This window comes from Hyla sarda, chromosome 10 (genome assembly GCF_029499605.1).
Source record: "Hyla sarda isolate aHylSar1 chromosome 10, aHylSar1.hap1, whole genome shotgun sequence".
Classification (NCBI taxonomy): domain Eukaryota; kingdom Metazoa; phylum Chordata; class Amphibia; order Anura; family Hylidae; genus Hyla; species Hyla sarda.
Window position 1 is genome coordinate 22,146,936 of NC_079198.1, and position 14,494 is coordinate 22,161,429.

Below are 14,494 nucleotides of genomic sequence, written 5' to 3' on the forward strand. Positions count from 1 at the left end.
AGGCACCCTGGTTGGGAAACACTGGTGTAAACTGTCAAAGTCGAGTTTGCCTTTGAGCAGTAGTGACCACCCATTTGACAATTTGTGCCTCATAACATATTGGCACAGATTTCTAATGAATCCTAGAGGGGAGAAAAAGCACCCAAATACGTGGCTCCACATGAACGCTGAGTATGTTTTTTCAAGAGGCCACTGGTACTTATATTTTACAGAATTTAATCTTTTATATCCTGCATATCACTTGCTTTCATGTTTTTGCAGTGTGCCTAAGTAGCTCAGGGCTGCGACTCACTGAAGGACAATCAGCAATAGAAGAGAGCGCATCCAGGCCTTCAAGAAATGAGGACACCCTGGAACATCTTAAATGCCCTCTAAATATAAAACCTTGTACGCCCAGGACATTGCACAGAACTAGCATTAGCTCAAAATGTGATTTAATGCAGATCTCAAAGGATGTTCATCCGGACAGGACTTTACAACAGGAAAGTCCTCCTAGAGCAGCTGGGGTACCAGGACTTCTGAAGCCTGACAAAGGTCTTTCGGACGCCTTCTCAGTGTCTCGAGTACAGAATAAACTTTGCCCAAACAGGACTAGTCTGATTAGTAGCAATAATAAATTTATTAAAAATCTACCTGATTCTTTAGTGTCCATAGGACTGGCGCTAGGAAATGGCACTGGGGTATCAGGCGGACAACAAAGACCACTTGGTGGAGAAGGGTCCACCTCAAACAACCAACATTCACAGCCTGTTGGTTCTTTGGAAAAAACAGATACAAGTTCCTCCTATTCATCATCCTCTTCCCAGAATCCTACACACTCTGCTGGCGATAGTGGAACACAAGACCTAGATATTTATGACCCTTTTCACCCTACAGACGAGGAGAATGTGAATGGAGATTATATTTATGAGGACTCCCCAGAAAAGGAAATGGATGAGCAAGAGGATCAAAAATATGATCCCTTTGATCCTACCGGCTCTAATCCAAGTTCTTCTGCGCATAGTCCTTCACCATATGAAGATGACGATGATGATGAAATTGGGAGCGAGTCCCATCCTGAAGGTCGAATATCTGAAGCCTTGGCTGGTATCTATGATGAAAATAGCTTAAGCTCAGAATATCATGGTTTAGACAAAAACAAGGAGAATTCAAAATCTGCTGAATGTGGTAAAGGGACAGAGGAGCATGAGGGTGGTACTGAAGTCAACAGTAATAAAATCGAGCAAAGACTTTCCAAAGATCCCTCAGACTCTGCTTCCAAAAGTATTTCGAAACTGGATTTTGAACCTTACAGTCCGAGCTCCAGCATAGACCTGGACACGACCGATGACATGGAGGTACAAGAAGTGTCTCCAGAAGTAACTGAAGAAAAAAATGTTGTTGAACCACCAGCTGCTGATTCAACCTTGAATGAAGCCAATCCATCAGATACCTCAGTGGAGTCAGTAAGACGAGTATTCACTGTAGATGTTGGTAAAGACTTTGATCGCAGTATAGACCTCACATCTGAAGCAGAGTCAAAATCTAAGGTTGAAATTAAAGTATCGCTAGAGTCTTTAGCAAAACCTGACATGAAGTCCTACCTACGGTTAGAAAAAATTGCCAAACTTGGAAGCGAGTCAAGATCACGTCACAAACGGAGACACTCCTCCGAAAGGAGGGAACGTGATGAGGACTCTGATCGGAAATATGATTCTGAGATTGAAGAAGGAGAAATTGTTCAGCCAGATGAAGACTGTTTTAGCCCAATGCCTTTGTTCCGCAGCCGGTGTCGTGTCATGGAGAGACCACTAAGGATGGTTGAAGGAGATGACTTTCTGTCTTTGCATGCAGATTCAGATGAGGAAGGGGCTTTGCAGATTGATTTTGGTGAAAATTCATTGGATAACCGATGGAAAGGGCTGGACCTTAGACGTAAAATCACAAATCAGCGGCGGGAGAGATACCGTAAAAAGTCAGTGTCACCTAAAAGAGTTAAAAAGCAGTCAAAATCTCGCTCTCCTTCCAGCTCTCGTAGCCGTAAAAAAAACAAACGAGAAAGAAAAAGGTCAAGAGAACGAAAAAGGTCAAAAGAACCAAGGCCATCTGGTTCCTGGTCCAGTACAAAAAAGCTGGGAAAGGACAGTAAGGACCACAGGCGTTCTAGGTCACGCTCTTACAATAAGGTTTCTCGATCTCGGTCTAGAGACCGAAGGAGATCACGTTCTTGGTCTCCTTCGATTAGCACCAGCATATCTGCTGTGGGCTCCTGTCGTACATCGGCTGAAAGAAGGAAAAGCCGAAGGTCAAAATCAAAAGAGAAAAGGCGTCGATGGTCTCATTCTGGTAGCACTGACCGGTCTCGAAAAGATAGACACAAAGAGAAACATCGTTCAGATGTAAAGAAAAAGAAGAAAAGATCACGTTCTAAATCTAGGGAGAGAGACAGAGACAGACAGTCTTCACGTCACTCAAATGAAAGGAAGGATAAAGATAAACCAAGATCTAGGCACTCCATGGATGAGCCCAAGGTGGAAAATCCTCCATTATTAGAAAGAAGGCGTCGAGACAGTCGGTCTGTAGTGCCGCCTTCTATTCAGGATCTCAATAATGCTGATCTTTTTACTATTAAGCGAACTATCACGGTTAATCCAGAAGAGAAATTAGATAGGGAGGAGTTGCTTCGCACTCCAGAGCTGTCTGGAAAAAGAGAAGTTCTTTATGATTCTGAAGGGCTAAGTTTTGAAACATATTCTGACCGTGAAACTCTAGATGACAGGGATGGTAAATGTAGTCGGCATTTTGACAGGCATTCGGGGAAATCTGACTCTGGCAAGAGGAGGCTACCCATGGAATTTGACTCAAAGCGGGTAGAGGATGCTAGAGACAGTAGACAGAAAATCTCTAAAGAGCGGGATAGAAAGAGATCCTACACAGATGGCAGCAGAGAAAGATATAAAAAGAGGTTCAAAGATGCTCCTGAAATGGAACCAGAGCCCTTAAAGCTAGACAGAGAAAAGGTTCGTTCAGAAAAAGATAAGACTCCTAAGAAAATTAAGACCAGTCATAAAGATAGCAAAGGAAGCTCGACCAGGAAGGTTAAACTTCAGTCTAAAGTAGCTGTTTTGATCCGTGAAGGAGTGAGCAGTACAACCTCGGTGAAAGAAGTCGGTTCCATTGGGGTAAAGTTTAGTCGGGATAGAGAGAGCCGTTCTCCATTCCTCAAGTCAGAAGAAAAGATGACAGATATAAAGAGTAGTAGGCCCAAACCAGAAACTGAAGATGTAAAAGAACCTCTCTTAAGGCCCAAAAAAATAAAAGGCTTAAAAACCAAGACCGGCGTTAAGAAAGTAAAGACTGCAGGGACCGGAGGAGCTCTAGTTAAAACTAAGGGACCGCTAGAGAAGAAGAAAAAGAAGCTGAAAACAAAGGCCTCCCTCAAGAAGTCTAAAGCCGATAGTTGTAGTCAGGAGATCCTAAGCCCGATTGAAGCCAAAGACGAACCAATTTGGTCAGATACTGAGAAGACTGAGATTAAAATAAAACCCCCCAGTCCGCCCAAACCAGCCAATGAGCAGGAGCTCACCCCTGATTCACAGACTGTAGACAGTAGCTGCAAGACGCCGGATGTGTCATTCATGCCTGAGGAACTCCCTCCAGACCCAGAGAGAAGTTCTGATGTGGAGGTTGATAGTCTTTCAGAACCTAAAGAAGAAGTTCCCCGTCCACCACCGCCGCCTCCACCACCTCCTGCGCCAATGTCATGGAACCTGCAGTCAGGAGTAGATTGTGCCACAAGTGGGGTTTTGGCCTGTAAGTATATTTCTGTTATTCCACTACCCATAATCTGTCTTGTAATTAGGTCTTCTAGGTATCCCTAGTATGGCTAGGCTTATTGATGTATGTATACCAGTGCATTTTATATATTGGTTCTAGGTATCACTAGTATGGCTAGGCTTATTGACTATGTATACCAGTGCATTTTATATATTGGTTCTAGGTATCACTAGTATGGCTAGGCTTATTGACTATGTATACCAGTGCATTTTATATATTGGTTCTAGGTATCACTAGTATGGCTAGGCTTATTGACTATGTATACCAGTGCATTTTATATATTGGTTCTAGGTATCACTAGAATGGCTAGGCTTATTGACCATATATACCAGTGCATTTTATATATTGGTTCTAGGTATCACTAGTATGGCTAGGCTTATTGACTATGTATACCAATGCATTTTATATATTGGTTCTAGGTATCACTAGTATGGCTAGGCTTATTGACTATGTATACCAGTGCATTTTATATATTGGTTCTAGGTATCACTAGAATGGCTAGGCTTATTGACCATATATACCAGTGCATTTTATATATTGGTTCTAGGTATCACTAGTATGGCTAGGCTTATTGACGTATGTATACCAGTGCATTTTTTTGTAATGGGTTCATATGGGCAACTTTTATGTCAGGTGTATGGCCTTTAGTTTGTCTGGTGGTGCCAGCCTTAAGTGAATTAAGTAAATTAAAGGGGTATTCCAGGTTTCTACATCTTATGTAAGATGTATGATCGCAGGGTTCCCACCGCTGGGGATCCCCTCCATCTCTGTGCAGCCCCCGGCATTTTGTGGAGGATGCTGCTTCCGAGACGTGGACGTGACATCACGGCCATGCCCCCTAGGGACATCACACCACGCACCCTCCATTCGTGTCTATGGGAGTGGGCGTGACGTCACGTCCCCGTCTCAGAAGCAGCGCCCGCCACAAAATTCCTGGGGCTGCACCGAGATCGCGGGGGTCCCCAGCGGCGGGACCCCTGCGATCATACATCTTATCCCCTATCCTTTGGATTTTAAACCCAGAATACCCCTTAAATTGGTGTTGCCAATGGCAACCATGGCAGCGTTTTTCTTCATTTTTAAACCTGCTAAAAGTATTGGGGAAGCTAAATAGGTCTAAATTGGTCACTGTAGGCAACAAGAACAATTTTTATTTCACAGTTTCGTAAATTTACCCCTATAGACAGGAACCTGATGGTTATAGGTAACACTATTTTTTGTCTCTTAGAGTACCTGTCATTATAAAAAACTTTTGACATGTACTAGAGACGTGTCAAAAGTTTTGATCGGTGGGGGTCGAAGTGTTCAGACCAAACAAGCCAGAAGTCTGCACTGCCGCATGATCCTCTTCCTCCCCCCCTAAGCTAAATGCCTTACAGCTCCAATTGTACAAAATTAAAAAAACGGTGTGCATGCCGTGTGAAAAACTTATCAGGTGCTGTGTGCACACAGACTTATTTTTGTTTTCACAGGGAAAAATTACTCTTAAAATACTTATATGGCATTTAGTATGTTTTTGCCATTTTCTTTTGAACAATTGTTTTCAATGTTTTTCCTCAATTGTTTGTTGTACAGCAAATGCTCATATGCAGTTGGCAAACAAGTAATATTATGGGTTCTAAATGACCCAAAAGTGCAAAAAATAAAAAACTACCAAAAAAACCGAGAGAAGACTCTTGCACTTAAAGGGTAACTGGCTCCAGAAAGTTAAACAGATTTGTAAATTACTTCTATTGAAAAAATCTTCAGCTGCTGAAGTTGAGTTGATCTTTTCTGTCTGGCAACAGTGCTCTCTGCTGACATCTCTGTCCGTCTCTGGAACTGCACAGAGTAGAAGAGGTTTGCTATGGGGATTTGCTTCTACTCAGGACAGTTCCGAGACAGGTGTCATCAGAGAGCAGTTAGACAGAAAAGAACAACTCAACTTCAGCAGCTCATAAGTACTGTAAGGATTAAGATTTTTTAGTAATTTACAAATCTGTTTAACTTTCTGCAGCCAGTTGATATATATATAAAAAAAAATTTTTTCTTGGATAACCCTTTTAAAGGGGTACACCGCTGCCCTGCTTCCGGAGCTCCGCTCCCCAGCGTCCGGAAGTTTATTGTTCCGAACGCTGTGTGTGGGCTTCAGTGTTCAGGGCCACCCCTCGTGACGTGACGCCCGCATCCCAACGAAAGTCTATGGGAAGGGGGCACAACGGCACGAAGGGGTGGGTGTGACGTCACGAGGGGCGGCCCTGAACACGGAAGCCCGCACACAGCGTTCGGAACAATAAACTTCTGGACGCTGGGGAGCGGAGCTCCGGAAGCAGGGCAGCGGAGTACCCCTTTAAGTGAAAAAGATCCACCACTAGATTGTGGTTTGCATTTTTGACTGAAACTGCAATCGAAGTGTGTACAGAGCCATAATTATACGTATAGCATACAACATCCTTTATAGTAGCCAGAAGGGCAGCTTTACTTTAATAGAATTTGTATTTAGTTTGAATGCAAACAAGTCTAGTCTTTTTCCGTCACACAACAGCACCACACTTGTACACGGGTTGAAAGAAGTATTGCAGCTCAACTGTATTTACTTCAATATAGATAAGCTGCAGTACCAGACACGACCCATGGACAGGTGTGGTACTGTTTTTGAAAGAAAGAAACCACATGGTATAGATTTTTTTAGTTTTTACTCCCATATCATGTACACTCACAGTGCTGTCTGTTTCATTCCAGCACAACTGCAACCACGTTTTTCATTAATGTAACTAGGTCATGTGATTACCAGCCAAACCTACAGAAAATCAGTGTTTAATGTTTTAGAGGAAGTGGTCAGTCTTGATCTGTGGGGGTCGTAGTGAACAACAGGATGACATAATCACCTGTCAAATCCTTCCTGGCAGCTCCCAGACCCGTCCTAATCCCACCCAGCTCTATCTGTATACTGCTGCTGGTTTCTCTTTGGGATCAGGATGTACAGTAGTTATACACTTCCAATGTGTTCACACATTGCTTTTTTTTTTCTGAAGCAGTTTATGTATAAAATAGCTGACATTGTGTTTGATTTGCTCTTCAGTGACTGCTTTACTCTTCAAGATGGAAGAAGCGAACATGGCGAGCAGAGCCAAGGCGCAGGAGCTCATCCAAGCTACCAATCAGGTACAGGCCCTAGGATAGCTGCACATGGAAGTGTAAACGATGGCACCTCTGTCTTACTAGAAAGGTTGTATTACTTGTGAGGCAAAGTTGTGACGTATAAGCCGGGCCATCATAAATACTAAAGTTCCCAAAATTACATGGGGAACATAGAAACAGTTCTTGCACCTCATCGTAGGCTTCCCATTTTAACTCCTTCCCATTAACAGCCAGGGGCCACAGCTAATAGCCTGTCTGCCAGACTATTGACCCTTTAGACCCCTCAATTAAAGCTGATTTCGGGACCTAAAGCCGGCAACTCAATGTTGATTGCTATGGGTGATCGGGACCACTGCCTGACACTTCATAGCGCGGTCCCGATCACCTCAAATGATGCCTGGAGGGTGCATCCGTTTCTCAATGCAGTTGGATCTTCTTTATGTTGCTCTAGCCTGTAATAGCCCAGCATTGACCAGTGTTAGGAATCGAGAGACTAAGAAAGAAAAAATTAATAAATGTGTATAACCCCTCCCCCTAACCAAATATTGACTCACGCCCCTTTTCCCATTTTATAAACAAAATAATGTAAAAAAAAAAACGTGGTATCGCCGCGTGTGTAAATGTCTGAATTATTAAATGTGTTAAATATGTTACCGTATTTATCGGCATATAACACGCACTTTTAAAACTTAAATTTAAGGCAAAAAAGTCTGCCTGCGTGTTATACGCCGATAAATCTTCTGGTCACTGATTTAAAGCGGCCACAGCAGCGGCTGCTTGTTAAGTATTAACAGCACGGCCGCGGTCACTTTAAATCAGTGACCAGCGGCGTCTCCTCCCCGCGCTGTCACTTGTTTTCTCCCACACTATCCACAGGTACTGGTGTGGTGGATAGTGCGGGAGACGCTGATTAAAATGAGCCCTTCCTTGTCCGGATCTGCCCTACCTTTTAATCAGCGTCTCCCGCACTATCCACCAGTACCTGTGTATAGTGCGGGAGAAAACAAGTGAGTTTTACTTTTCCCTACCTCGCTCATCAATCCCCCTTTCCCTGCTTTTTATAGTTTATTTTCATTGCCTGGCTGCGCTTCCGCAGGTCAGGTCAGACGGGGGTCTTGTGGGCTGCGGTCAGTGAAGCAGATGAGTGACATCCTCTGCCGGCTTCTCTGCGCGACATTAGTGACGTCACTTTTCATTTCCTGTTGTCGCCGCCGAAAAGTGCTATCCCTGATGGCGCGCAGAGGAGCCGGGAGAGGACGTCACTCATCTGCTTCACTGATCGCAGCCCACAAGACAGCCAAAGTGCAGACAAGTAAGGAAAGGGGAAGAGTGGTCTTCCACCTGCAGACCTCCAGATGTTGCAAGACTACAACTCCAAGCATGCCCGGACAGCAGTTGGCTGTCCGGGCATGCTGGGAGTTGTAGTTTTGCAACATCTGGAGGTCCGCAGGTTGAAGACCACTGGATAGAGGAACATGATGGGGGGGATGATGAGGGGGGGGGGATGATGGGGGACATGATGAGACGGGGAAATGATGAGGGGGGGGCATGATGAGACAGGGTGGGGGATGATGAGACAGGGGGGAATGATGGGGGGCATCAGGAGACTGGGTGGGGGATCATGAGACGGGAGGGAATGATGGGGGGCATGATGAGACAGGGTGGGGGATGATGAGACGGGGAAATGATGAGGGGGGGAATAATGGGGGGGGCATGATGAGACAGGGTGAGGGATGATGAGACGGGGAAATGATGATCATACATTGTGTGGTAAAACGAGTGATGTAATTACAAAGTACAATAGTCCAACAAACAACAAGCCCTATCGATGGAAAATAGATGAAATACTGGAAGAGTTATGGACCTTAAGGGTCTATTCACACGTACAGTCTTCTGCGCAGGATTTGATGCGCAGGATTTTCTGCTGCTGATTTCATTGTAAACTGAATGATTGAGCACAGCTTGAAATCCTGCTCAGCAAATCTGCGCAAAATACTTTACGTGTGAATAGACCCTAAAAGGTGGAAGTGGTCGGGTAAGCCGAAAGGAGCCGAGGTGGGAAAGTTATGCAATTTGCTCAACTTCCATTGAAGTTGAGCCACGCTGTTTGCGTAAATGCCAAATGTACACAAACAGAGTAGCCCCCGGGCCGTTTCTGCAAATCTTATTAAATTTAATGGGAGTTAAGGGGATAAGATGTCTTAGGGCCGGAGTACCCCTTTAAGACATCCTTGGTGCTGGAACTCATAGAGGAGGTAGTGCTTCCTTTTGGGTTTCCTTGGAACTGGCGATACCCACTTTCTTTTTCTGGAACATATGCTCTAATGATGAAGGGGATCTTGCCTAACTTGCATGTTTTTTTTTCTTCCCCATAGATCCTCAGTCACAAGCCTTCTACCTCATTGGTCAGCCAGCCTCCACCTCCACCCGTCTTGTCGTCTATTGGTCATTCAGCTCCTTCATACCTTCTCGGTGGTCTTCCCCTCAGTAGTAGCTCCAGTCCTCCTACCCCCACTGGAATTTCAGGCCTAACCACACAGACTATGTCCGGAAGTACATCCAGCTCGTTCTTCAACACTACATCTATCTCTGAGCTGGGAAAACAGGAAGGCAGCACCAGCTCTGAAGGCAGAGGAGACACGGACAAGGTACTTAGTGGATAATGTACAAATAGGAATTGGTGGTGATCAGGATTGCTTTCCACTGTGATTGTATAGCGCCACCGTATTCCATAATGGCGCTTACAATCCATTTCTCTATCTCATGGTTAGACTAAATGGCTTCCTATCATTATGGTTTAGGAATGAGGGAAGAAACCAGAGAACATACAAACTCCTTGCAGATGTGGCCGCTAGTCAGATCTAAACCCAGTGCTAACAAGTGAGCGCCATTCGCTTGAATGCAGATCTTTTAGGTGATATTTCTAATTTTATTAAATTTTTTTCTTCAATGCAGTACTTGAAGAAGCTGCATACACAGGAGAGAGCCGTGGAAGAGGTGAAATTGGCCATTAAGCCGTATTATCAGCGGAAAGAGATCACAAAGGAAGATTACAAAGATATACTGAGAAAGGCCGTACATAAGGTGGGGTTATCCTTCACTTAGAGCAAACACTCAATAATCTCATTATATCAAGACCCACTGACCATCTGCAACCGAGCTAAGCTGTCCCTAACATTGTGTGCTTGTGACGTGTGGATTAACCCTTCTGTAGGATGTGGTGTGTATGTATCTATACGGACATAATAAATATAATTATATAGAAAATCACCTATTCATCTCTAGTCAAAATAGCCCCCTTTTCAAATATAAAAATATATATCTATGTAATATTTTACACTGCTCAAAAAAATAAAGGGAGCACTAAGATAACACATCGTAGATCTGATTGAATGAACTAATCATATGAAATACTTTCGCCTTTACATAGTTGAATGTGCTGACAACAAAATCACACAAAAATTTAATTTATCAACCCATGGAGGTCTGGATATGGAGTCACACTCAAAATCAAAGTGGAAAGCCACACTACAGGCTGATCCAACTTTATGTAATGTCCTTTAAAACAAGTCAAAATGAGGCTCAGTAGTGTGTGTGGCCTCCACGTGCCCAAATAACCCCACTACAATGCCTGGGCATGATCCTGATGAGGTGGAGGATGGTCTCCTGAGGGATGTCCTCACAGACCTGGACTAAAGCATCTGCCAATTCCTGGACAGTCTTTGGTGCAACATGGTGTTGGTGGATGGAGCGAGACATGATGTCCCAGATGTGCTCAATTGGATTCAGGTCTAGGGAACGGGCGGGCCAGTCCATAGAATCAATGCCTGCACAGGGAGGGCTGGGAAGCCCCCCAAAGAAATGCCACCCTACACCATTACTGACAAACTGGCAACCGATCATGCTGGAGGATGTTGCAGGCAGCAGAACGTTCTCCACGGCGTCTGTCACATGTGCTAAGAGTGAACCTGCTTCCATCTGTGAAGAGCACAGGGTGCCAGTGGCGATTTTGCCAATCTTGGTGTTCTCTGACAAATACCAAACGTCCTGCACGGTGTTGGGCTGTAAGCACAACCCCCACCTTTTGGATGTCAGGCCCTCATACCACCCTCATGGAGTCTGTTTCTGACCTTTTGAGTGGACACATGCACATTTGTGGCCTGCTGGAGGTCATTATACAGGGCTCTGGCAGTGCTCCTCCTTGCACAAAGGCGCAGAGGTAGCGGTCCTGCTGCTGGGTTGTTGCCATCCTAAGGCCTCCTCCACGTCTCCTGATGTACTGGCCTGTCTCCTGGTAGCATCTTCATGCTCTGGACACTACGCTGACAGACACAGCAAACCTTTTTGCCACTGCTCGCATTGAAGTGCCATCCTGGATGAGCTGCACTACCTGAGCCACTTGCGTGGGTTGTAGACTCCGTCTCATGCTACCACTAGAGTGAAAGCACCGCCAGCATTCCAAAGTGACCAAAACATCAACCAGGAAGCATAGGAACTGAGAAATGGTCTGTGGTCACATCTGCAGAACCACTCCTTTATTGGGGGTGTCTTGCTAATTGCCTATAATTTCCCCCTGTTGTCTGTTCCATTTTCACAACCGCATGTGAAATTGATTGTCAATCAGTGTTCTTCCTGAGTGGACAGTGTGATTTCACAGAAGTGTCATTGACTTGGAGTTACCTTGTGTTGTTTAAGTGTTCCCTTAATTTTTTTGAGTAGTGTTTTAATAAATATATATATATATATATATATATATATATATATATATATATATATAAATAAAAACAATTTTTTTTTAAATTCCTTTTTAGTTTTCATTTGTCCACATTTTCAAAAATACAAATATAAGAACCAGAGCGACCACAAGGTCAATCAATGAAACAACTGTATACAACTGTGTTTCCCAAACAGCCTTCGGGCTGTCCAGGCATTCTGGAAGTTGTAGTTTTGCAACAGCTGGAGGCACCCTAGTTGGGAAACACTGGTATACAACATGCATAGCACACACAACCCATCCAAGTGGGAACAACCCACGCAAGGACGGCTGACACAGTCTGACAAGATAATATCAATATCCAGTAAGGCCATGTATGTCCAATAAGAGGGAAAAGTGCAGCAGAAGAAAAAGGAGAGAACAAGGAAAGAAGAGAAAAGAAACCATAGGAAATAAAAGGGTCAAGGGAAGTAGGAATGGGGAGGAAGCCTTGGCTACCGGGACAACACAAAGGGCCCCCCTTTAACATTTTGTTGGCCTATGTATGACAGATTAGAAGTCATGTGATCAACTCAATCTTTTGTCGCTTGTTCCTTACAGATCTGTCACAGCAAAAGTGGAGAAATTAACCCCGTCAAGGTAAACAACTTGGTGAAAGCCTACGTCCAGCGATACAAGTACTTCCGGAAACACGGCAAGAAAATGGACGATGATGAGAGCAGCAGCAGTTACCGTGGAAAGGACCAGGGTGGCTTTGAAAAGGCATTACCCCCTTTACCGTTAATTTGAGCCAGAGAGGACTATTGGAATCTACCTAATAATGTCAGTTTAAAAGAAAAGAAAGAGGAAAAAAAACTTTTATGCAAATAATTGTCAAACTTTAGAGATACTTATCTTTAGAAAAAAAAATCTATGTGAGTCCTGACAAGCCCTCTCCCTCTGCTTGTACTGTGGTCACAGACCTGTCAGAGCCGGGATCTTCTAGCAAGTCCTGCACAGGCCATTGTTTGCTGTGCGGTCTCGTTTTAAATAGTCGTCTCTTGTAAATATATATTTTGCTTCACAGATTTGCAGCTTTATTATCCATATTCTCTACCGGATTTTAATTTTTAACACTGATATCCTCCCCTCGACCCCCCCCCCCCCCCCCCCCCCACCATTATTATTATTTTATTTTGCATGATTTTACACAACTCTACGGTTTCATCTCCTCGGTAGCAAGTTCTTGTTATAAACTCCTTTTCCTGATAGCTGTAATAAAACGCCATCCTGTAAGCCTCTCTGTCTGTTTCTTAATATTGTCTTTGTATACCTCCTGCCTATTGTCTTCAGAGATTTCAATACAGGGTGGCGTGTTGTGGAAAAACCCCGTTGTGGGGGGGCCGACTACTAGGATCCCCACTAAGAATGGGGACCTGAGAATAGAGGGGTGGATTGTGCTGATCTCCGGCAGCTCCCATAGAGAATAATTGGAGTGGTGCAGATGTGCAAATCATTGCTACATTGTAAGAGGAGACTCTGCTCCCCACTCTTGAAATCACGAGGGGCCCGGTATTTGGGCGCCTAGAGGATATAAATTATAGGGGTAACTTTGCCAGTTGGGAAAACACCTTCGGGCCTTTATTTCAGTAAATGTTTGAGTTATGAGTCATTATGAATGAGTTATTGAATGTTGAGCCCACTTTATACCTGTTCACTGCGGTTAAAGGGGTATTTCGGCTTTATACATCTTATCCCCTATCTAAAGGATAGGGGATAAGATGTATGGCCGCTGGGGACCCCCATGATCTCGTGCAGGTCTCAGCATTCTGTGCCGAGCGCTTCATCCGAGATGGGGACGTGATGCCACGGCCCCTAGTGACGCCACGGCCATGCCCCTCCATTCATGTCTATGGGAGGGGGCGTGACTGCAGTCACGCCCCCTCCCATAGACATGAATGGAGGGGCGTGCCCGTGACGTCACATCCCTGTCTGAGGCAGCACCCGGCACAGAATGCCATGGGCTGCACCAAGATTGCGGGGGTCCCTTGGATAGGGGAGAAGTAAAAAGCCGAAATACCCCTTTAACCATTGTTGGTAGCAATTATCCCTTCGGTTGTCCAGGCTGAGTGAAACAAGGCTGATTTCTTCCAAAAATAGCACCACAGCTGTCCATATGTTGTCTAGTAATGCAGCTTCAGCCCTCACTTTTTCATGGAACAGTGTTTTTGTATTTGCTACACGAGACAACTTGATGGACGTATGTCTTTTTTCAACAATACTATGTAACTATATGGCTGAAAGGTCACTGGAAGAGTCCATTGATGGACTTCAGTGGTTACTAGAGGGGAGCGAATCTATAGTAGCTTGGCCTCTTAATATTATCCTAGTTGGATACAGTCTTCGGAAACCTCTTATACTTGACATTTCCCGGCAGTCACTACACTTTGAAAGCGGAATGACTCTTCTAGTTAAAGGAAATCTGTCATCAGAATCACCCGCAATAAACCTGTTACACATTCTTGTAGTGCGGGTGATCCTGATTAAAACGCTTCTTACCCGGTTAAAAATGGTTCAGCGGTTCTTAAGATATCTATCTTTTAGTTTTTTGTTATTCCATGGCCTGGGACTCAGTGGGAGGTCTTATCATCTCTGACTCGGCTATACGTCATTCTAGCTGGGCGGAGCTTTTGCCCGGTTCATGAATATTCATGACCTTATCCTCGTAGTCTAACTCCTTTTTCTAGGTCTGGTGGGGAGGGCCGCGCACACGCCGCATTCCGTACACCCGGAAGCGGCGTTCTCCCCCCGGCTTCACTCGAGCTGCGGCCCTATACAAGTAAGAAGACGGGCTGCATGATTGAA

The 14,494-nt window shown here is 44.5% G+C and overlaps 1 protein-coding gene across 2 annotated transcripts in view; it reads left to right on the forward strand.

Moving 5' to 3' along the window:
* Window positions 1-12,922, forward strand: part of SCAF1 (SR-related CTD associated factor 1) — a 37,801-nt gene extending 24,879 nt beyond the window's left edge. For both annotated transcript variants that reach the window (XM_056542526.1, XM_056542525.1), the window contains exons 7-11: window positions 262-3,792; window positions 6,878-6,960; window positions 9,312-9,584; window positions 9,892-10,020; window positions 12,251-12,922. In XM_056542526.1, the coding sequence (XP_056398501.1) occupies window positions 262-3,792; window positions 6,878-6,960; window positions 9,312-9,584; window positions 9,892-10,020; window positions 12,251-12,439 (4,205 nt within the window). In that variant the 3' untranslated portion in view covers window positions 12,440-12,922. The remainder of the gene's footprint in view (window positions 1-261; window positions 3,793-6,877; window positions 6,961-9,311; window positions 9,585-9,891; window positions 10,021-12,250) is intronic.
* Window positions 12,923-14,494: the final 1,572 nt, after the last annotated feature.